Source organism: Camarhynchus parvulus, chromosome 14, assembly GCF_901933205.1.
Source record: "Camarhynchus parvulus chromosome 14, STF_HiC, whole genome shotgun sequence".
Taxonomy (NCBI): domain Eukaryota; kingdom Metazoa; phylum Chordata; class Aves; order Passeriformes; family Thraupidae; genus Camarhynchus; species Camarhynchus parvulus.
The window spans coordinates 2020772-2043553 of NC_044584.1; the positions used below are offsets into that span (position 1 = coordinate 2020772).

At 58.2% G+C, this 22782-nt stretch overlaps 2 protein-coding genes across 4 annotated transcripts in view; both read left to right on the plus strand.

Annotated features, from left to right (window-relative positions):
• Window positions 1–9096, plus strand: part of WDR90 (WD repeat domain 90) — a 37062-nt gene extending 27966 nt beyond the window's left edge. The window contains 11 exon segments of the mRNA XM_030958419.1: window positions 113–303; window positions 552–720; window positions 2417–2528; window positions 3388–3559; window positions 4201–4323; window positions 4405–4591; window positions 5049–5179; window positions 6146–6289; window positions 7369–7488; window positions 7863–7947; window positions 8900–9096. Coding sequence (XP_030814279.1) covers window positions 113–303; window positions 552–720; window positions 2417–2528; window positions 3388–3559; window positions 4201–4323; window positions 4405–4591; window positions 5049–5179; window positions 6146–6289; window positions 7369–7488; window positions 7863–7947; window positions 8900–9057 — 1592 coding nt within the window. The 3' untranslated portion in view covers window positions 9058–9096.
• A 158-nt stretch (window positions 9097–9254) lies between these two features.
• On the plus strand, window positions 9255–22462 carry RHOT2 (ras homolog family member T2). 3 transcript variants are annotated; one of them, XM_030957884.1, is made up of 19 exons: window positions 9255–9421; window positions 9699–9757; window positions 10741–10822; window positions 10928–10971; window positions 12315–12368; window positions 12710–12762; window positions 13425–13533; window positions 13954–14055; window positions 14628–14726; window positions 15133–15241; window positions 15498–15618; window positions 16647–16731; window positions 17820–17965; window positions 18044–18144; window positions 18216–18346; window positions 18766–18846; window positions 19025–19147; window positions 19279–19481; window positions 21023–22462. In XM_030957884.1, the coding sequence occupies exons 1-19, from the start codon at window positions 9385–9387 to the stop codon at window positions 21138–21140; spliced, it is 1857 nt and encodes a 618-aa protein (XP_030813744.1). In that variant the 5' UTR covers window positions 9255–9384; the 3' UTR covers window positions 21141–22462. The 3 variants fall into 3 exon arrangements, with proteins under 3 accessions (XP_030813744.1, XP_030813746.1, XP_030813747.1); XM_030957886.1 differs by having other exon boundaries at window positions 9367–9421; window positions 9704–9757; XM_030957887.1 differs by lacking the exons at window positions 9255–9421; window positions 9699–9757; window positions 10741–10822; ... (2 more) ...; window positions 12710–12762; window positions 13425–13533 and having other exon boundaries at window positions 15129–15241.
• The last annotated feature ends 320 nt before the right edge of the window (window positions 22463–22782 follow it).

Here is a 22782-nt window from a genome sequence, read left to right on the forward strand (position 1 = left end):
CTCCCAACAGCTGGGTGAGGGGTGGCACAGCTGATGTGTGTGTGCTGTGTGGATGCTTGTGAGCATCCTGAGGCAGCAGAGTTCTTCCTGCTGACTTTCCCTTTCTCCTTAGGGGACTACAGTGACCAGACCATGGCTCTGTGGAGTACCCACACCTATGAGCTCGTGCTGTCCACTTGCATCTCAGAGCCTCTCCACGATGTGGCTTTTAGCCCTTTCTCTCACCAAGACCTTGCCTGTGTGGGGAGGGGAGCTGTGACATTCTGGGCATTGGAGCAGCAGGAAGCTGCTGTCACACTCAAGGTAAACCTTCCTTTTACCTTTTAAGATTTATTTTCAGCATCTCTGACTTATTTTCCAAGCCCCTGGTGAGGGCTCTGTGAGAGCTGATGATTCTCTCGGTGAGGTGATACTGACTGTGCACAAACAGCTTTTGGTTGTATTTGAGGCATTAACTGCAGGAATTGAGGGGAGGAGGAGGATGTTTTTTCTCCTGATGCATCTGAGCATGTTCATTGCCTTTGACATTGCTGGTTTTTGTGCTCTGGCAGGTTCATCGTGCCCCTGCCCCGGACGTGCTGGGCCTGGTGGAGCTGACATCTCTCTGTTATGGTGCTGAGGCTCTCCTTTACAGTGGGACCAACTCAGGCCAGATCTGTGTGTGGGACACAGAGACCAATTCCTGCTTCATGACGTGGGAGGCTGATGAGGGCGAAATCGGTGGGTGCAGTGCCAGGGCTGCAAGGGGAGAGTGTTGGGAAAGGAGCCCTGAGCTCACAGACTTCCCATTTCAGCTGTGCTTGGAAAACCAGTTTGTTGTGTCGGATGCAAGATGTGTGGGGTGGCAATGGATCTGTGACCTGGGTCTCCTGGGGGCTTCATAGAATTATTAATGTTGGAAAAGATTTCTAAGATCATCAGGTCCAGCCACTGACCCAGCACTGCCAGGTCCAGCATTAAGCCCTGAGCACCACATCCACAATCTGTTTGAGTCTTGCAGGGATGGTGGCTCCCCCACTGCTCTGGGCAGCCTGTGCCAAAGCACCCACAGCCCTCTAGTCTGTAAAACAGTGCTGGGCTGTAGAATTTTCCCACTTTGCTGCCCAAGTGGCTGCCAGGAGCACCCTTGGAATGATGACAGGGTATCATTGTCACCACTTGAAATAAAGGGATGGGACCATTGTTGGGCTTGGAACAATTCATAGCTCAGACAAACATCAGTCTCAGAGGCCATGAGATACTGAAGGAGCAGGCAGTTGGCCATAGCACAAAGTAGTCACAAGTTCTTTGTTACAAGAAAATACAGAACTTTCTAACCCAATGGACACTTGCCTCAGGGTTTATTTTGCTTTTCTAACCTATCACCTTTACTTACTTCTACTGCACTGCAGATATTTCTGTCCAATAGGCTTCTCTCTCACATGCACACAGATGCTTCTCTTACAACTTCTAAACTCCCAACCTACTCCATACTATTACATTGCCACACTATAAACCCTTCACCATCTTACCCATACAGTTTCTTACTTACAATTACAGAAACACAGTTTCTGAATTTTCTACTTAATATCTATGTATTGTATTTTTACATCAATCCAAGCTTCTCCCAAGGCTGCAAATCAAACCCTTCAGTGTCTGTGGAAGTTTCTATTTTTCCAATTCCCACATGTCGTGGTTTGAAAAACCAGGTGTCTGTTAAGGAAGGCAGGAGACTTCCTTGAAATGGAAAATGTAAAATCCCCTCCCTCTGAATTATTGTAATTTTTAAATTAAAGGGCTCTAAGGCAAAGATATGGGAATAGCAATAATAGTTATTTACTAGGAAAATTAAAAAATACAAATGCAATAGTACACAGAAAAAAAAACCCCGAAAACAAACCACTGCCAGAGTCAGAGCAGTCCCTGCCCCCTGTGTGTCAGGAGGTGGCACAGCCCCATCCCATGGGGGCTCAGCCCTCCTGCAGTGCCAGCTGTGCTGCTGCTGGAGCAGGGATCCTGCACAAGGGGGGAGTTTTCCTCTGCAGCTCCAGGGCTGCTGCAGATGGGCCTGGGCTCCCTCTGGCAATGCAGGGCAGCAGAAAGCTGCTCCTCTGGCAATGCAGTGGGCAAAGGCTGCTGTGCTGCTCCAGGCTCAGAGTGGATCCAGGTAGGAATGCTTGGCTCCTCCCCTGGGCGCAGCATCTCCCCATGGGATGCTGGAATTGGATCAGCCCTGCAGGGACACTCAGTGGCCATGGACAGCAGAGATCTCCTGGAGGGAGGGTTGGCTGTGGGAGAGATAAAGAAAATGGCCCAATGAACAGAGGATAACTGCCCCAGCTCTTGACAGCTGTCAGATGGCATACACACATATCTTACCCCCAGGACACGCAGCAGGGAGCCCTGCACACTGACAGGTGCCCTTCCTCCTCCCCAGGGGTGCTGCTGTGCCGGCACCAGCGCCTGCTCAGCGGCAGCAACACCAAGCGCATCCGCCTGTGGTCCGTGGGCACCGTGCAGGAGCTGAGGCTCAAAGGGCCCAATGCCAGGTAGGAGCTCGTGGCCTCTCCCCTGGCAGCCCCCAGGAGCTGTCTGAGAGGTGGCTTTTTGCAGACAGACACCTCGTGCAACCATGCTGCTCCTGCTGCTCTTCATTCTTAGCTTTTTCTCTCCATCCCGTGACTGCTGATTCTTTCTGTCTGGATCTTTTGACTGAATTTTTGCCACAGGTAGCTGAACTCTCTTAATAGTGGAAGTGGGTGTTTATTGTGCCTGAAGTTTGTGTCTGTGATCTGTAGGAATTCCTTTAGGACAATTAGGGAAAATACATTGCCTTTGTTTCTTCTCTCATGCTGTTGCATGCCCTGTTTTTTTTCTTTCCTGTAAAAAGATAGTTGAAGTACAAATCACAGAATTATGGAATGGTTTGGGTGGGAAGGAACCTTCAAGACCATCCCATTCCAACCCTCCCTGCCATGGGCAGGGACACCTTCCACTGTCCCAGGCTGCTCCAAGCCCTGTCCAATCTGGCCTTGGGCACTGCCAGGGATCCAGGGGCGGCCACAGCTGCTCTGGGCACCCTGTGCCAGGGCCTGCCCACCCTCACAGAAAGAATTCCTTCCCTATATCCCATCCATCCCTGCCCTCTGGCAGTGGGAAGCCTCTCTCCCTTGTCCCCAGTCACTCCAGGCTCTTGTCCAAAGTCCTTCTCCAGCTCTCCTGGAGCCCCTTTAGGCACTGGGAGGGGCTCTGAGGGCTCCCAGGATGCACAACCTCAGCTCTCCCAGTGACTGTTCCATGGACAGGAGCCCCTCATTGAACTGGCTCATTAGAAAGTTGGATTTAACGCAGGCAGAGTGGCTGTTCCAACATCTGAGCCAGTCTTTCTCCCACCCTGCCTTCCTGCAGGTCTGGCTCAGTCCTGCTGGAGCACGAGATCACCCTGGATGGGACCATTGTGAGTGCAGCCTTTGATGACTGCCTGGAAATGGGGATTGTGGGCACCACAGCAGGGACCCTGTGGTACATCAACTGGGTGGAGAGCACCAGCATCCGACTCATCAGCGGCCACAAGAACAAGGTCAGAGGGGCTGGGCCTGCTTTGAGTTTTGCTATTGCTTCAGGGTGTCTTTCTGCTACAGAAAAAAAGGGTTCAAATGGCGGGAGAGAAGGTATTTTATGACAACTTGCAGTGGACCTTACTTGGTCTTGCCTTTGGGGTTAGGTTTACTGTGCACAGTGCCTGGTCCTGCCTTTGGGGCTGGGTTTACTCTGTGCCATGATTGATAAGATTGGAAAAGACCTTTAAGATCATCAAGTCCAAGCACCAACCCGGCAGCACCATGACATTCACCATTAAACCATGTCCCCAAGTGCCACATCCACACATTTTTTGAACACTGTTGGGTATGGTGAATACTTTTGAATACTCTTGGGTATGGTGACTCCACCCCTCCCCTGAGCAGCCTGTGCCAGTGCTTTTACAATACTTTCTGTGAAGAAATTCTTCCTAATGTTCAGTCTAAATCTTCCCTGGTGCAAGTTGAAGACATTTCCTCTTGTCCTGTTAGCCCAAAAGCAAAGCTCTGCACCTTCCTTTACGTTCCCTCTCATCTGGTGTGTCCCATGAGCACAATCCTGGGGATGAAGGGGCAGGGCAGCTGATGTGCTCTGGGCTGTGGCACCCATAGAGCCCTGCTGTCTGCCTTTTCCCTGGAGCAGGTGACTGAGGTGTGCTTTAGTCCTGACGAGAGTCACTGTGCCACGTGCGGTGAGGACGGCAGCGTGAGGATCTGGGCTCTGGGCAGCACCGAGCTGGTGGTGCAGTTCCAGGTGCTCAACCAGGTAAGGGTTCGCATCAGTCCCTTCCTCTTGGCACAGGGAAATGTCCCCTGTGTCACCAGGTCTCTGCCAATTTCTTTGCAGAGCTGCCAGTGCCTGGCCTGGAAGCCTCGTCCCGTTGGGGTGTGGCCTCATCCCAGCGAGAGCCAGCACGTGGTGGCAGGGTACAGTGATGGCACTGTCCGTGTGTTCAGTGTCTCCAGGACAGAGATGGAGCTGAAAATGCACCCCCACGCCGCTGCACTGACAGCAGTCACCTACTCCACTGATGGTGAGGCTGCCTGAGGTGACACTGGGGACATGGGACCTCGGGGAACGTGGCTTGGTGCTGCCTGGGTTTGCCCTGGTCTCCAGCTGCTCTGTGTCCTGGCCACCTGCCCAAAACCCCAGGACCAGGGAGAGCCACAGAACTTGTCCCAGTGAGCTCTGGTGACTCTGCCAGCTGGGCACATGGTGGGTGGGACACGGGAGGTGCATTGGCTCTGGGATAGCCAAAGGGTTTGGGTACAACAAACACCTTTGTTTTATGATCTGATGTGGCTCTTCTTCAGTGTTGAGGTGTACTGGTGTCTCTGAGACGTCTCATCACACCCAGCCCTTGACTGGGATATTCCCAGCCTTTCACAATGTTTCAGGACACTGATATCCCATAGCCTTGGACCTTTCTCCTCTGACCTTTTTTTCCTCCTACAAGAAGTGTCCCATTCTTTCCTGTCCTCTGCCATCAGGGGAAATGATCCTATCAGGGGGCAAGGATGGGATAGTGGCTGTCAGCAGCCCTCGCACTGGAATGACCATCCATGTCCTGGCTGACCACAAAGGCTCCCCCATCACTGTTCTCCAGTGCACCAGGAAGCAGGTGAGACCTCAAGAGTGACTCCAGTCCCCATCAGTCACTGCACAGCTCTGGTCAGCAAGTCTGCTTTGGTGTCCCTTGCTTTTCCTCTTTGGAAATCTTCCTCCATCCCCTCCAGCAAGTTCTGATCAGTTTTTCCAGGGATATATTCACTGGAATAAATCTCCATGTATTGCAGGTGCAGCCTGAGTGAGGCTGTGCCTTCAGGGGGACCTTTGGTGGCAGTTTTTGACACCCTGCGCACAGGTGTGACATGAACCTGTGCCACAGGCTCTTGGAAAGCAGCACCCCTCAGCCTGCAGCCCCTGTGCCCCCCAAAAAGGGGTTTTGGTTCCTCTGTGGAGCTGGGAAGACTTGGCTGTGCAGCAGTGGGATGGTTTGAGTACCTCCTTTGTCCTCCTCTTCATGGAGAGTTTTTTCCCTTTGCACAGCAGAAATGGGAATAGTTTTCCTTAAGCTCTCAGGTTTTAAGATCATCTACACTGCAAGGCTCTGTTTCCTGGTAATCTGAGACTGAGGAAATCCTCCTTGATTTGAGGTGAAGGACATTGTTAGGGGATACATGGTATTGGAAATAACTCCCCTAGGAGATGTGAAGGTCCACAGGGTGTCCCAAGGAAGAGAACTGAGTTGTTCAGACCAGGATTTGGGTTGGAAAGGACCTTAAAAATCATCAATTTCCAGCCTCCTGCCATGGGCAGGGACCCCTCTCACTAGACAAGGTTGCTCCGAGCCCTGTCCAGCCTGGCTTTGGACACTTCCAGGCATGGAGCAGCCACAAACAGAGGTTAATCCTGGTCTTCATCCCCTAAACACAAGCCCCATGTTCCCATGAGTTCCTGTCCCACTCTTTACTGTCCCCCTCCTTCAAAGCCTCTGTGCCCCTAGAAGGACAGGGCTGTGTTTCTGCCCCCAGTACCATGAGAAGGAGGGGAGCTCAGAAGGACAGAGCTGTGTTTCTGCCCCCAGTACCACGAGCTCGGGGTGGAAGGAGGGGAGCTGTGGCTGGCAGCCAGCTCCGATCGCCGCGTCAGCGTCTGGGGCTCCGACTGGCTCCAGGACAAGTGTGAGCTCCTCGACTGGCTCAGCTTCCCAGCCCCTGCTGGCCCCGAGGTGAGTGTGGCACCTGCCAGGCCCTGCCTGCTCCTGCTGTGAGGCTGGACACCAGCAGAGATGGAGGAGGGAGGCACAGGGCTCTGAGAGAGTGACTGTGTGCTTAGGGAATGCATCTCTGTTAGTCCAGTTCACAGAGTGTCTTGCCATGCACCTTCTTGGGTGTAGAAATAAAAGTGTAGGAGGGCCAGACTGCCCTGCAGCACTGACTGTAAGCATGAGGAGCCCTAAACTGCACCTGCAAAGAGCTGAGAGCCCTGTGCCAGCAAAGCAGAGCCCAGGCAGCAGTGAGCACGGTGTGAGCTAATTATGAGCGTGCTGCTAATTCTGACACTCCCGATGAGTGTGAGTACTCTGAGCCAGGAGCGTGGTGATGGCTTCCCAGAGCCAAGTACTCAGCTCTGTGTGTCCCTGCTGCTTGGCAGAGGCATCTGGCTCCAGCCCAGGGGCAGGGTTTGGGCAGCAGGACACCTGCTGGAAAAGCAGGAGGATCTGTGCTGGAGAGGATGGAGATGGTCCCTGGTGCAGGTGACATTGGCAGACAGAGGGGAGCTGGGTGGTTTTGGGGGGCAAGAGGCAGTGCCTCAGCCTGGGTCCATACAGCACCTGGGTTCTGTCAATAATTCTTCTGTTCATTTCCAAAAAGATTGATTTGCTCTGGAAAGAAGCTCACCACAGCTCTCCCTACAGCATGAAGGTTTGATCTTACATCCCCTGCTCAAGATCTGCCTCCTGGGCCCTGTTTTCTTGTGTTGAGCTGATCCATAACCAAATCCCAGCTTCAAGCCCATGCAGCAGTAGTATCTCAGTGGGAATTCAACCTGTTGAACCCTCTTGGGACCTGCTCTTACAACACTAAATGATTTGCTTCAGGTTTCCATGGTAGGGTGTGATTGTTCCTTGCTTTCCCTGAGCCAGAGATGGGAATGCAAGAGAGAGGAAGCAGCCTCCACCATACTCATGTCCCACTGCTGAAACCCTCACAGCTCTGGGGTCCCTCTGTGCTCTCTTTTTAACTCTCACTGATCCAAATGAGAGAATCCAGCCTCAGTTTTGTTGCCTTTGGTTTCCCTCTCCAGGGTCTGGACAGCCTCCCTCCCAGCCTGGCCGCATTCTGCCCTTGGGAACACGGTGTCCTGGTCTACATGGGCTTTGGGCTGCAGAAGGAAGCTTTGTTCTACAGCCTGAGGAAGAAACAGGTACCTGTCCCCTGCCACGGGCAGTGGGGACAGGGGTGGCTGGCAGAGCTGCCCTGTGTGTTAGTAACAGGGGTGGGATGGGCTCAGGCAGCTGCTCAGGGAACAGATTTTCATCTTGGAAACTCCCGGGTGTGGCCCAGGTGAGCAGCAGAGCCCTGCCCCTGCCTCAGGCTGCATCAGGCAGGCAGCCAGTCCCTGATCCCAGGGAGGGGAAGGTGGCTGCTTCCAGAGCATCAACATTCTCTCCATTGTCTCCTGGATGCCTGGGGCAGCTTTAGGAGCCCGTGCAGCCACAGCCCTAAGGAGGGTGATGGGGAGGCTGTGGGCTCTGCCTTCCCCTTTGAGCTGCCCGTGTTTCTCTTGCTGGGCTGCAGGTGCTCAGGAAGATCTCCCTGCCAGCCTTTGCCACGTCCCTCAGCCTGTCCCCAGCTGCACCTTTCATGGCCCTCGGCTTCGGTGGTGAGTGCTGGGGGTGCCTGGGCCCCTCCTTCTTCTGCCACAGGGGAAATGAGTGTCATCATTCCTCCAAACAAGAGACGTCCTCAAACCTGGGAGCTACAGTCCAGGGAGAGGAGAAACCTCCAGGAGGCTCCTGGGTCAGAAATGAGATGCATGAGGTCAATCCTGCTTGGCCAACGGGCAGGGTTTGTCACTGGCATGACTTCCCAGGGTTCTGGGCTGTGTCCATTTCTGCAGCCTCTGAGGCGGCAGGGACCTTCCCACAGCATGGGGACAGGCAGGACCCTGCTCCTGGCAAGGACACCTCGCTCCTGGAGCAGTTTGGGTCTGTCTGTCCTGTGTCCTCAGTTCAGTGGCTCAACTTCCAGCTCAGCAGCAGGGAGAGAGCCTGGGGAGTGACTGGGAACGGCTTCTGGCTGGGAAAGGACAGGGACAGGGGCTGGGGGTGACTGGGAACGGCTTCTGGCTGGGAAAGGACAGGGACAGGGGCTGGGGGTGACTGGGAACGCTTCTGGCTGGGAAAGGACAGGGGACAGGGGCTGGGGGTGACTGGGAACGCTTCTGGCTGGGAAAGGACAGGGACAGGGGCTGGGGGTGACTGGGAACGGCTTCTGGCTGGGAAAGGACAGGGACAGGGGCTGGGGGTGACTGGGAACGGCTTCTGGCTGGGAAAGGACAGGGACAGAGGCTGGGGGTGACTGGGAATGGCTTCTGGCTGGGAAAGGACAGGGGCTGAGGCTGAGGGGGAATGGTGCTTCTGGCCAGACCAAGACATGGAAAGGGAGTGGGAGGTGACCACAAATGGCCCTTCTGGCAGGGAGTAGAGATGGAGAAAGTCTGTGAGTGACAGGGAGAGGTGGTCGTGGCACGGACAAGCCCCAGGGAGGGTCTGGAGGGAGATCGGGGCCAGTGGGAGTCTCCTGGCACAGCCCTGAACCACTGCTCTCCTCAGACCGGCTGCTGCGGCTGCAGCCCTGCCCCGCCGGCGCCCCTCAGGCCTACGCCGGCCATGACGACACCGTGCACCTCTGCCGCTTCGCGCCCTCAGGCCGCCGCCTCCTCACGGCCTCGCACAGCGCCGTGCTCGTGTGGGAGCTCCCGGGCGCCTGAGCCGGGCTGGCCCAGCACCAGCGACGCTTCTCCAGCAGGACAGGCTCCGGCTCCGGCCGCAACCAGGCCCGAACCGCCGCCCCCAAGGCTGCAGCGGCTGGCCCGCCCGCGGCCCCGCCCGGGCCTGGAATGTGTTTCACGGCCCCGTTGGCCGTTTGTTGCCGTTGAACGTTTTGTTTTCGTTAATAAACCATCGAAAGACCAAGGCTGGAGGTCTGGGTGTGCTGGCGCCGCCAGAGGGCGCTGCGCTGCCCGCGCCGCTCTGCGCCGCCGCTCGGTGGTGCGGCCGGAAGCGGGGGGGGAGGCTGGGGAGGCGGCGGCGCCGCCATGAAACGGGACGTGCGGATCCTCCTGCTCGGGGAGGGTGAGGGGGCACGGGCACGGGGCCGGGGGAGGCTCCTCCAGCACAGCAAGGGGGAGGGGGCACGGGGAGCCCGGGGGAGAGGGTTCTCCTGCACGGGAGGGGCGGGGGGCCCAGGGGGACCCCCCGTCTCTGGCGGGAGCAGGGCAGAGACCGGGCCCGTCATTGTCACCGGGCGATCCGTAGTGTCACGGCTGCGGCCGTGGCTCCCACCTGCTGCTGTCCTCCTCAAGCTCTGCCGTGCCGGTGCCAATGTCAACGTCCTCCCTTTATTTCCTAGCCCAGGTGGGGAAGACGTCCCTGATCATGGCTCTGGTGGGAGAGGAGTTTCCTGAAGAGGTGAGTGGGGAGGGGACGCGTACGGCCCCAGCCCGGGGCCCCTCGCTGGGTGGGACAGCTCTGTCCCCAGTGTCCCCGCTGGAGATGGGGCTGGGTGGGACAGCTCTGTCCCCAGTGTCCCCGCTGGAGATGGGGCTGGGTGGGACAGCTCTGTCCCCAGTGTCCCCGCTGGAGATGGGGCTGTCTGGGAGGTGCTCGCAGCTCTCGAGGCTGTGACAGCCACGGGGCTGGTTCAAGTGAGCTCAGTGGGAACCACACGGAGCTCCAGCTGAGGTGGTGTTTTCCTCACTTTGTGCTCTGATTCCGACCTGGGGGCTGGTCCTGACTTGCAGCTCTCTCTGCCCTGGGGAAGGTGTTGGTGCCTCCCAGGGCTCCCCTTGCTGCTGCTGGGGGTCTCTGTCACCAGCACAGCAGGGCTGGCACCACCACAGAGCCCTTGGAAGGGGCCAGCCCCATTCTCTGCCCGCTGCACCCTCTGGAGATGGGTTTGGTGCTCTGAGCCAGGCCAGTGTGAGCAGCAGCATCCAGCCAGCTGTGCCCCTCGACAGCTTGCTGTCCCAGCACAGTTTGGGTAGGGAAATGGGATCAGTCTGTCCAGACATATTTTCCCCAAGCTTCAGGTGGTTTTTCCGCTGCCCATGTGTGCCCTCCATGGTGTTGTGCTGGGCAGCATCAGCTCTGGGGTTTGGGGGGACCAGCCCTGCACGCCTTCCCTGTTCCCAGCCCAGCCCACACAATCAGCTCAGGGCTGCTCCCAGAGGAGCCCAGGGAGTGTCCAGGGCTTGTCTCCACCGGGATCAGGAGCTTGGTGTGAGGGAGGCAGGTGGAAGTTCCACCTGGAGGGCACTGCCTGTGCCAGGGCTGGAGTGCAGGGGTCTGCTGCAGCCTGGTGGGCCAAGAGTGATCCGTGATCCACAGCTCAAGGCCCTGAAGTCCCTTGTCACCTGTGCTGCGTGGCTGGACGGGGTGTGCTGCCTTTGCAGGTGCCCCCCCGGGCGGAGGAGATCACCATCCCGGCCGATGTCACCCCTGAGAAGGTCCCCACACACATAGTGGACTACTCAGGTAGGGCCCTGTCCTGCCTGGCTTCTGCCCTTCCCTGCCTGCCTGAGGGGATTGGGACGGGGTGCCCTGCCTGGGCAGGTGGTGATGGCTTCATTTGCCTTCCAGAGTCGGAGCAGACGGAGGAGGAGCTGCAGGAGGAGATCGCCAAGGTGAGCAGGGCTGGCCGGGATGGGGACAGGAGGCTGTGGTCCCCTGGGGACACATGGCTGCTCCCCTCCCCTCCCTGTTAGCCACCCAGAGAGGCACAGGCAGTTGGTTATCCACGGATTAATGCTCCTGGTTTGTTTAGAGGCTGGTTTAATCCTGCTCTGTCTTGTAAGCTGTTGTGTGTGGCTTGTCCAAGGCCTCCAGGGAGCCTCCAGAAGGCGAGCGGCGGGGGCAGCTCACTGCCCATGGGAGGAGGAGGCAGGAGCAGACACTGCTGTCAGCCTCAGGATATCCCCCATGGACTCAGAAGAGGGAGGAGCAGTTGCTGGGTTTGGGCAAGACCCCTGCTCCCTGCATTAGATCCCCATGGCTGCCTGATGAAGCGGTGGCACAGAGGAGTTAATTTGGGAGCTGGAGCTCCTGGCGAGCACTGGGCAGGGAGGGATGAGGGAGCCCTCAGAGCAGCCATGGAGGAATAATTAAGTTGTCTGGCTGGGTTGGACCCAGCTGCTCTTTGCCCTGGGATTAACCTTGACTCTGCAGACATGAGGACCTTTTAATTGTGGGTAATAAAACCATCTCTCTCACGTGAGCAAAGCTGTTTAATCTCCCAGCCCCGGTGGCTAACGGTCGAGGAGGTGGGCATGAGGGTCCTGCTCCCTCCACCCAGACAGCAGGAGTACACAGAAGCTTTAAATGGCTCCAGGAAATCCTGCCTAAACCCTTGTGTGTCCTCGGATTAGCATTAAACTCTCTGCTGAAAGGACCAGTGATCCCTCCTGTCTGCTTCCGATAAAGCCTCGGTGCTGGCCCTGTCTGCAGGGGTCAGGAGGGGAGGAGAGCCGGGACGTGGCTGCTGTGGGAGGGGGATCTGGGCCAGGAGGCGTGGGAGCAGCAGCTCCTGAGGCAGAGGAACTGCTCCCAGCAGCTCCTGAGGCACAGGAGCTGCTCCCAGGAGCTCGAGGACTTCGTGCTGAGGGCGCGGGGGGCTGTGTACGTGTCCGTGCTCACGTGCGCTCGGCCGAGCGCTTCCCTGGCAGCTCAGGCAGCATTCCCTGCTTCCCTGGCGTTCCCTGCTGCCCTGGCATTCCCTGCTTCATGGCCTTTCCTGCTTCCCTGGCATTCCCTGCTTCCATGGTGTTCCCTGCTTCCATGGAATTCCCTGCTTCCCTGGCATTCCCTGCTTCCATGGAATTCCCTGCTTCCATGGCCTTCCCTGCTGCCCTGGTGTCCCCTGCTTCCATGGCATTCCCTGCTTCTGTGGCATTCCCTGCTTCCCTGGCATTCCCTGCTGCCACAATTGTGGCAGGGACCCCTTCACCACCCTCTCCTGCTTCTCTTGCAGGCCAACGTGGTCTGCATGGTGTACGATGTCACCAAGGAGGCCACCATTGACAAGGTAATGGGTCCCCACCACGGCCCTGCTCCAGCAGCAGGGCCAGAGGGCGTTCCCAGTGCTGGGGTTTCCGTGCTGCCCTGTGGTGTGGACATGTACTGATGGCCCCTGGCTCTGTGGGATTTTGGGTCAGAGATTCCTGCAAGCAGAAGCTGATCTCCACCCAGGGTTGCTCCCTCACAGCAGGACAACAGGGTTGTTGCATCCTGGTGCTGGCATCCAGCATGCCTGGGGCTGCTCTGCCTGCTGGTGTGAGGGAATGCTGGGGAGCAGATGGCTGCAGGGAATGTTCCTCTCCCTCCCCAGGCTGTGCTCACAGCCCTTTCCCTCTGCTCACCTTCCAGATTCGCACAAAGTGGATCCCCATGGTGAACGGGGGACTTGAAAAGGGATCCAGGTACCGTGTGGGCTGTGATCTGGGGCTGCAGAATTGGGGCATTCTGGGGGCTGTGGGATGCCCACCATCCTCACCTCCTGAGGGTACTGAGAGCAAACCAGCTTTGTGGTTTGATCCAGGCCAGGTTGAATGGGAGCCGTGGTCTAATGGAGGTGTCCCTGCCTATGACAGGGGGTGGGATGAGGTGAACTTTAGGGTCCTTCCCAACCAAAACCATTCCAGGACTGTGGTTTGTGGCCAGACCACTTAGAGCAGAAGCACACGGGCACTTCCCTCCACCAGAGATCCAATTGAGGCAGGGGGTCACTGAGGAGGGATCCTTCTCCCCCCTTGATCTCATCTCAGCCAGACAGGGAGAGGAGGCTGCCAGGGGGGTCTGGGAGCACAGAAGCTTTAGTTTGTGTGTGAGTCTCTTGGGCAGAAGGCTGTTGTGCTGGATTAAAGGCTCCTGAGCATATTGTTGCTGGGTGAAAGCATAAGCAGGATCAGGCAGTCTGTTTCTCCAGATGGATGCTCCCGGCTGTGGGAGGCAGGAAAGCTGCTCTGGACCTTGCAGAGGAGAGCTGGGGCCTCCCTGACCTGCTCATGGGAGCACCAGTGGCTGGGACAGTGCTGGGACCAAGAGAAGGCTGGCCTCACTTGTGCTCTGTGTCTTTTCCTAGAATCCCCATTATTTTAGTGGGAAACAAGTCTGACCTGCAGGTGGGCAGCTCCATGGAGGTCATCCTGCCCATCATGAACCAGTTCTCGGAGATTGAGACCTGTGTGGAGGTGAGGGAGCTGGGGGGTGTGCAGGGCCTCCCTGAGGGGTTGGAATGCTGGTTTGGTGGGAGTCAGGGAGCCTGTGTGCTCCTGGAGAGCTGCCCTGGTGGTGTTGCTCTGCACAAGTCCAGGGGCTGAGAGCCTGTCCTTTGGCCTTTCTGTCCTTTACCCCTTGCCAAGGAGCAGCTTTCTGTGTCTGCCCTCTGTGGCTCTCTAGCTGGAGTTCCACACAGGCCCTGTTGATTCTGGGGCTGTGGAATGGGCACAGCAAAGCCAGAGCAAAACCTAGGGGATTGTCCCTTTGGATTTTTCCTCATGGTGGACAAATGTTGCTCTGGGCTTCGAGGCACAGCTAGTCTGGCTGGGGGAGATTGTATCATCCTCCTCCTGCCCTTTTCATCAGGGCTTTCTCTTCTTCTGAATCCCCAGTGCTCTGCCAAGAACCTCAAGAACATCTCTGAGCTCTTCTACTACGCCCAGAAAGCTGTGCTGCACCCCACTGCCCCGCTCTACGACCCAGAGGAGAAGCAGGTGGGCTCCTGGGGGAGTCTCCTTCCCTCACACTGCTCTGGGCTGGAGGTTTTGGAATGCAGGTGGAGGGTTTGGGCTGGCACAGACAGGCCAAGGGAGCAGTGCCCATCTCCTGTGCTCAGTACACCTGCAGGGACTTGGGTGTGTTGGGGCAGAAGCCCTCATGCTCCAGGCTGTGTGCTGGCTGTGGAGGGAAGGGTCTGGAAGAAATATTCTCCATGGATTGTCCTCTCTGACTTTAGATTGGGCATTAGGAAAAATTTCTTCATGGTAGGGGTGGTCAGGCACTGGCACAGGTGGAGTGGTGGAGTCAGCATTCCTGGAAGGATTTAAAAGCTCTCTGGATGTGGCACTTGGGGACATGGGCTAGTGGTGGCTTTGGCAGTGCTGGGGAACAGCTGGACTCAGATCTTGGGGCAGTTTTCCACCCTTAATGATTCCATGATCCCCACCTCCAAGGAGGTGGGACTGGCCTAGAAGTGCAGGAAGGGAGCCCTCTGTGTGTGGGGCTGCAGGAGGAAGGGCCAGGCTGTGGCTGGCCCTGTCATTGTCACCGTGGTTGGTCCTTGCAGCTCAAACCCGCCTGTGCTCGAGCACTGACCCGCATCTTCAACCTCTCAGACCAGGACAACAACCAGATCCTCAGTGATGATGAGCTCAACTACTTCCAGGTAGGGTGGCTGTGGAGCTGAGGAATTCCCCAGTGCCTGGGATTCCCTCTCCAGCAGGGGAGCTGCCCCTCCTGGCACAGCCATCCCCGTTCCTGTTTGGTGTTTCTGTGGCACAGCTGAAGCACTGCAGGGTGCATCTCTGAGCATGTGGGGTTCCATCTTCCTAAACTTGGGCTGTTTGCTCTGCCATGGGAAGACCAGGAGGCTCTGGAGATGCTGAGAGTCATAAATTATTGGGATGTTGAAGAACAGGGGTTTGGTCAAGGCCTAAGACAGAAATCCATGAGCTGGGTGGATTTTCCCTCTCTGAAACCTCATTCCTTGCCAGGGGAGAGGGAAGCTGTGAGACAGGATTGTGCTCTGTGAGTGCTTTTCTGACAATGGTCTTCATTCTCTTGGGAGGCAGAAGTCTTGTTTTGGAAACCCCCTGGCTCCCCAGGCCCTGGAGGATGTGAAGATGGTTGTGTGGAAGAACACGACAGACGGGGTGCAGGACAATGGCCTCACCTTGAACGGTAACAGCCCGAGGGCTCCCTGCTCCTCCCCAGGGCAGGGGGAATGCACATCCCTGAGCACATCCCAGGGCCCTGCCCTTGGCCTGAGCCTCCTGGCCTAGTTAGTCCAGGCCTAGTTAGTCCCTCCTGTTAAAGCAAGCCTGCTGTGGCTCTCTGTCCCAGCAGTCTGTTTTCCCAGGGAAAAGCATGGCTGAGGAGTGGAGCCCTGAGCCTGAGCTCACTCCCCTGTGGCTGAGCCCCCTGATCTCTCCTGCAGGCTTCCTCTTCCTCAACACCCTCTTCATCCAGAGGGGCCGGCACGAGACCACCTGGACCATCCTGCGCCGCTTCGGCTACGACGACGAGCTGGAGCTGACAGATGACTACCTGTACCCACAGTGAGTGTCCAGGGCTGGGCAGGAGGGGGCCACATCCCCCTGGTGCATGGCTCAGCATCCCCAGCACCCTGGCTGCATCCTTCCTGCAGCCCAGGAGCTGCTCTGGGCCCTGAGGTCAGGTCAGGTTTTCAGTGCTCACCTTGCTAGGGGCAGGAACTGAGACGTGGGGTCAGGGACAAACACAGCAGGCCTGGGGCTGCTGATTTAGGCAGACAGGAAGGTGGGGAATGAAATCCAGACTTGCCTTGACATCAGCAAGGGGTTCTTGGAGGCTGCTGTGTGCCTGGCTGAGCGAGGCAGAGCGGCTCTGTCGGGAGCAGTGAGCTGTCAGCACAGCCCTCGCGGCTCATTGTGCGGCTGCTGTCTCCTCTCTGCTCCCTGCCACTCTGGAGATGGGGAGCTGGCAGGAATGGAAGGGTTTGCCTTGGGAGCTGCCTCCTCCTCTTCCCAGAGAGCAGGCTGCAGGGAGGTGACAGGGACACGCTGGTGGATGGCACCCGGGGCACTGCTGTGCCCTGCTGAAACCCTGGGCATGGGGCAAAGCAAGGGCACAGCATGTCCTGGGCTGCCTGGCATTGCCAGGGAAAGGCCACTGTGCATCCTCAGGGGATTCTCCCCAAAATAAAGGGGCTGTGTCAAGGAATAGCCAGGCCTGGAGGCAACAGCTGACCTTGAGCAAGGAGGGAGTGGGGAGCTGTTTCCCCTGGGTGAGATGTGCTCACACACTGCCCTTCATTCAGGGCTTGAGGAGGTTCATTTGGGTGTCTGAACTGGAGAATAAGATATGAAGGATAAAAGGGAGATTTAGGTTGGGTAGTAGGAAAAATTTCTCAGCTGAAAGGGTTATCAGGCACTGGCACAGCTGCCCAGGGCAGTGGTGGAGTCCCCCCATCACTGAAGGGATTTAAAGCCATGTGGATGTGGCACTTGGGGACATGGGTCAATGATAGCCTTGACAGTGTTGGAACAGTTGGACTCAGTCAGAGAGGGCTTTTCCAACTTAAATAATTCCATGGTTTTCCCAACAGGATCCGTGTGCCCCCCGGCTGCTCCACAGAGCTCAACCACTTGGGATACCAATTCCTGCAGAGGCTCTTTGAGAAGCACGACAAGGTGGGCAGCAGGGCAGGGGCTGCAGGGCAGGGGATGCTCTGCTGGGCCTGCACAACTGGGCACAGCTGCTCCCCTAGCCCCCCTCTGTGCCATGGAGCACCAGGGAAGGGCTTTCCTCTGCCACAGCATTCCCTCTTTGGAGGCTTTGGGAGCAGGGAGTGGCCACAGCAAGCTGTAGGTAGTGTGATGGCCTGTCAGGGACGTGGGGTTTGGTCACTACTCCTGCCCAAAGGGCACTTTGGACTTTGAGGGACTGGGTCTGAGTTGGCATCAAGCTGACATGGCCCTTGTAGTGCCTGGCTGCAGCAGGCAGGGAGGCAGGGAATTGTGCAGGGAGGCAGGGAATTGGGCAGGGAGGCAGGCAGGGAAGCGGGCACAGCTGCTGGCCAGCAGCCATGGACCAAACACCAGCATCTGCCAGCCTGGTGGAAGGCTGCCAGGCTGGAGAGAGGGAGAGAAAGCAACACTTTTGTGCCAAACTCAGGCTCTTGGAGAGTGGGAGAAAGGGATGTTTTGGATCAGCATGCACCTGCTCGGACTGGCTATTCAGATGTTGATGTGCATCTGGGGGATGGCAGCTCTGTGACAACAGGGAGTGGCTCAGGAATGGCAGCACAGAGTGGACACACATCCCTGTGTGTCCAGATCAGCTCTGTAGCCGTGGGGAATGGCAGAACTGAATGGATGCACATCCCTGGGTGCCCAGGTGCCAGCAGGTCCCCTTCAGGCACAGCAGCCTGAGTGCTGAGCTGGCCTGTGGAAGGCCAGGCCGGCCTGATGCAGGCTGCTGTGGGACAGCTGGCTCCAGGAATGGCAGGAGCAGCAGCTCAGGGTTGTGGGGTGGGCGTGGACAATCCTGCCTGGTTGCAGCTGCCATCCCACGGCGTGTTTGCTGTTGTGCAGTGCTGGCAGTCCCTGAGGCACAGGCTCTGAGCTCGCCCAGCTCCGGCCTCGCTGCGGTCGATCGATTCCTGTCATTGGCAGATCCCTGTGGCCGTGCACAGCAGGGAGGTGGCTCGTGTGGCAGGGCCCCCTGTGGGCACAGGCTGGACCCTGCCTCCCCTGGTGACTCCCCTGTGTTTTGGCAGGACCAGGACGGAGCCCTGTCGCACACAGAGCTGCAGAACTTCTTCAGCGTGTTCCCCTGCGTGCCCTGGGGCCCCGAGCTCTACAACACGGTATGCACCACTGATAAAGGCCTGCTTTCCCTGCATGGATTCCTCTGCCAGTGGACGTAAGCTCAGTCCCTCTCCCTGGCCCTTGGTCACATCACTGAGCCCTTGCTGACCCTCCTGACCCTCTGTCTCTCCAGGCTTGTGGCTTACCTGGACGTACGGCACTGCCTGGAGTGCCTGGGCTACCTGGGCTACCCCATCCTCTCGGAGCAGGACTCCCAGACCCAAGCCCTCACAGGTACAGCCATGCCCTCCCCTTCTGTCACAGCTCGGGTCCCTCCTGGCTCTCACCACCCTCTCTGCTGCCAGTGACCCGGGAGAAGAGGATTGACCTGGAGAAGGGGCAGACCCAGAGGAATGTGTTCCTGTGCAAGGTGCTGGGAGCGCGGGGCGCAGGCAAGTCCGCCTTCCTGCAGGCCTTCCTCGGCAGGAGCCTGGCGGTGAGTGGCTGCTCCCTGCCTGGCCACGCTCCCAGGATGGAGCAGGAGGCACAGCTGGGGGTCCTGGAGTGATCTGTCCCACGGTGGCACCTCCCTGCCCCTGGCCAGGCCCCCCTGTGTGCTGCCCTCCCTGCCCATGCTCCACATCCCCTCTGTGCTGGTGGCTTTGGTGTCCTTATCATGGCTAAAGCAGTGGGTCTGCTCCCTCTGCTTGTCCCGAGGGGCTGTGCCTTTCCCTGCTCTGACCACAGCAGTGCTGGCTTTCCCTGCCTGTTAGGAGCAGCCCCACATCTCTTGACAGGCCCTGGCTGCCCTTCAGGAGCTGTCAGGCCATGGGGGGCTCAGGGCACTGTGAAACCATCCCTCACCCAGCACTGCTCCTGGCTCCACTGCCTGAGACGGTGTTTTCCTTGTGACAGGCCCAGAGGGAGAAGCCAGGAAAGCCATCCCTCTACACCATCAACACAGTGCAGGTCAATGGCCAGGAGAAGTACCTCATAGTAAGTGTGGGAGGGCAGGGAATTGTGCCTGGCTCTTAGCAGGGCTGGGCTGTCCCTGTACCCCGGCACATGGGGCTGGGCTGGGCTGTGGCTGTGCTGGCACTGTCCTTGTGCTGGTGTGAGGAGCAGCTGAGCCCTGGGACGCTGCAGTGCCACATTGCTGTCCGCTGTGCTGCAGCTGTACGAGGTCAGTGCTGACAGCACCTTCTCCAAGCCGTCGGACACAGCCTGCGACGTCGCCTGCTTCATCTACAGCCTGAGCGACCCCAAATCCTTCAGCTACTGTGCCAGCATCTATAAGGTACGGCAGGGACCCTGGGGGCCTTCACAGGGGTCCTGTTAGACTTCACCAGGGGCACATCAGCCTTCGTGGCAGCCCTGCCTCTCCCGGGGTTGGTCCTTAACCCCTCGCTGGGGTTTCTGTCTCTGCAGCAGCACTACCTGGACAGCCAGATCCCCTGTGTCTTCGTGGCCTCCAAAACAGACCTGCCAGAAGCCAGCCAGCAGCCAGGGCTCTTCCCAACCGAGTTCTGCTACAAGCACTGCCTCCCTCCACCCTTCCCCTTCTCCTGCCACAGCCAGGGACCACCCAGCACCGCTGTCTACACCAAACTGGCCACTGCTGCCACCTTCCCGTCAGTATCCTTCCCATGGGGGGCTCTGCTGGGGAGGGGGCTGTGTCCCAGCCCTGCCTCTGCCACATTGCTCTTGCTTTTTGGTTTCTCTGCAGCTTTTGGTGTCATCTAGGCCATGCAGTGACAGGACAAGGGGGGATGGCCCTAAGCTGAAGGAGGACAGGATTAGAGGGGATATTGGGAAGGAGTTGTTCCCTGTGAGGGTGGGCAGGCCCTGGCACAGGGTGCCCAGAGCAGCTGTGGCTGCCCCTGCATCCCTGGCAGTGCCCAAGGCCAGGTTGGACAGGGCTTGGAGCACCTGGGACAGTGGGAGGTGTCCCTGTCCATGGCAGGGGTAGAATGAGATGAGCTTTAATGTTCCTTTCCAATCAAACCATTCCAGGGTTCTGTGATTCTGTGATCTGCTTATACAAATAATTGGAACAGAAAAGCCACTTCTTCCTCTAATTGCAGAGGGGGGAGGTTTTCTTCTGCCTGTGTGTATGTCTCTGGCAGATTTAGTAGATAGATCCTGCCACAGGAGTGTTTATTTTTGAAGCCTAAGATAAAAAATGCTGAAGAGGAGTAGCCAGCTTAGTTTGCCAAGGCCCACGGGGGGGGTGGCAGCTATTTTCTCCCGATGAGATGGATCAGGCTGAAAAAGAGGTCAGTGAAGCAAGACCTCTGTCACACAGCCTCTCTGAGAGGAATGCACCCCAGAGGGGCTGGGAGCGGGGCAGGACAGCACCAGGCTGGTCACAGGAGGTGAGGGGGGCTCTGGGGAGAGAGGAGGCTCCCTGTGAGGGGAATCACTCTGCTCCAGGGCTGGGAAGGGCCAGCACAGCTCCAGGGGCCGAGCCCCGGCGGGGAGAGCGTGTGGGAGCGTTGGAAGGCAGGATGGGATTACTAGTGAGTAGTTTTCCCTCCAGCTTCTTTTCAATAAACAACTTTATTTTTAGAGCTGACGCTTTTTTTTTTCTTCCCTCCCCTCTGCAGTATTAAAATTTAAATATTCTTAATATATCTTAGGGTATGTGGTATAAATAAATAACAGCGTAATGGAGGGCTGGGGATTGGCTGTGCTCCCCCGATGTAGTGGGGAATGAATTATGGATGGAGGGAGAGAGAGGAGAGGAGCTGTTAGTGCAGGACAGCACGTGTTAGGGGAGGGGATGTGTACACCGGGGCAGCACCAGGCCCTGTCCCTCGCTGCCCTTTGGTCCCTGTCACCAGTGTCCCCGTGGTGGCATCCCGGCTCTCCGTGCACGGGGAGTTGCAAAGGCAGCCTGACCTAGAAAGGCAGGTACCTGTATAATTATTGAGGTGTTGGAGAGCTGTTTCCAGGGCAGGGGAAGGCACAGCCACATCCGTCCCACAGCCCTCCCCTGGCTTGATGGTGATGAGAGCTCTGCTTGCAGGGATGGGCAATCTCTCAGATTCTCACTGGGCTCTTCCCCCCTGTGCTGGGCTCATCCCCTGGCACTCCCAGCCTCCCTGTGTGGGGTGGGAGCACCGGGACAGCCGCACTCACCCTCACCAGCCTCTCCTGTGTTTGCTTGCAGCCACCTGAACGCCGTGGAGCTGGGAGTCGCGTCCTTCTGGCTGCGGGTGGCGCTGGGGGCAGCGGTGACAGCGCTGGTGGGCTTCACCCTGTACCGCCTGCTGGCCAAGAACAAATGAGAGCCCCGCCCCGCTCCGTCCCGTGACACCAGCTCCCCGTGCCCGGCGACGCCCAGAGGGGCCCCGCCTCAAGCTGGCCCCGGTAGGAAATCCTCCTTTGCCCCCAGCCTGGATTGCAGGACCAGTGAAGCCCGACCTCGCAGCAGCGGCAGGATGCAGCCCTGGCACCGGGCAGCCTCAGCCTGTGGCCTCCTGGCCCCCGTGGCCACAGGGCAGGCAGCTCTGCCAGGAGAACTCTGCCTCACCAGCAGCTGGAGGATCACCCTCATCTTTTATTCTGTTCTGGTTTTTTAACGCTTGTTTTTAAGCTCAAACACGAGTGTTTCAGTGTCTGTTGGACTGGGCACATCCCCTCCCCAGAGGGCTGTGCTGGTGCCCTCAATTCTGGAGGGCACAACGCTCCCGGGGCCCCGGGGAGCTCCAGCAGCAGCTGAGCTGTCAGATGAGCTCATGGCTGCAGCTCCCTGGGGCACAGCTCCAGCTCCTGTCCCGGTTTCCCTCAGCCAGCACCGGCAAAGGGAGCCAGGGAGGGAGGGCCAGGCAGTGGCACCCCCAGCCCAGTGTGTGGGGTCAGGCCTGGCCCCTCCTGCTGGGCCACAGTGGCTGCTGTCCTGGCCTGAGGGGGGACAGTGACAACCAGGGTTTGTCCTGAGCTCCTTTCTGTTGTTTCTACACAAAAATCTTGTGAGTTCTGCAGCATGCCAGGCTCCAGGTCCATCCACTCTCCTTTCCTGGCTCCTGTTTGGCCCATCCCCTCCCCACCCTGGCCACCAGTATTCATGGCCAGCAGTATTTGCAGGGCTCTGGGAGCCCTGGTAAGGACTGGAGGGCATTGGATGCCCACTGTGTGCCCAGTCTGTCCCTGGCAGTGCCATCACTGAGCTGGTGCCACACTGTGCCCTAGGCCCTGTGACCTGCTGTCCCCTCTGTGGGGCCCTGTCTGGAGTGTGAGGCTCTGGGCAATGCATCTCCTGGCACCACTGGAAGCTCCTTCCTGCCCTGTCCCCTGTCCCCTGCCCACACCTGAGCTGGTTTCACCTGCTGGGACTGAGCTCAGCACCCCCTGGGGCTGTGGCCCCACAGTGTCCCTGTCTGCAAGTCCCAAAGAGCCAGGCCAGCACCATCCCTGGGTTCCTGTCCTCCCAGGGGAGCCTGGATCAGCCCTGGCCGTGCCACCAGCCTGGCCATGCCACCAGCCTGGCAGTGTCACCAGCCTGGCCATGCCACCAGCCTGGCCGTGTCACCAGCCTGGCAGTGTCACCAGCCTGGCAGTGTCACCAGCCTGAGTGTCACCAGCCTGGCCGTGTCACCAGCCTGGCCGTGTCACCAGCCTGGCATGTACCAGCCTGAGTTCACCAGCCTGGCTCCAGCTGGCCGTCCACCACCTGAATTCACCAGCCTGAGTGTCACCAGCCTGGCCGTGTCACCAGCCTGGCCGTGCCACCAGCCTGGCCGTGCCACCAGCCTGAGTGTCACCAGCCTGAGTGTCACCAGCCTGGCCGTGTCACCAGCCTGGCAGTGTCACCAGCCTGAGTGTCACCAGCCTGGCCGTGTCACCAGCCTGGCCGTGTCACCAGCCTGAGTGCCACCAGCCTGAGTGTCACCAGCCTGGCCGTGTCACCAGCCTGGCAGTGTCACCAGC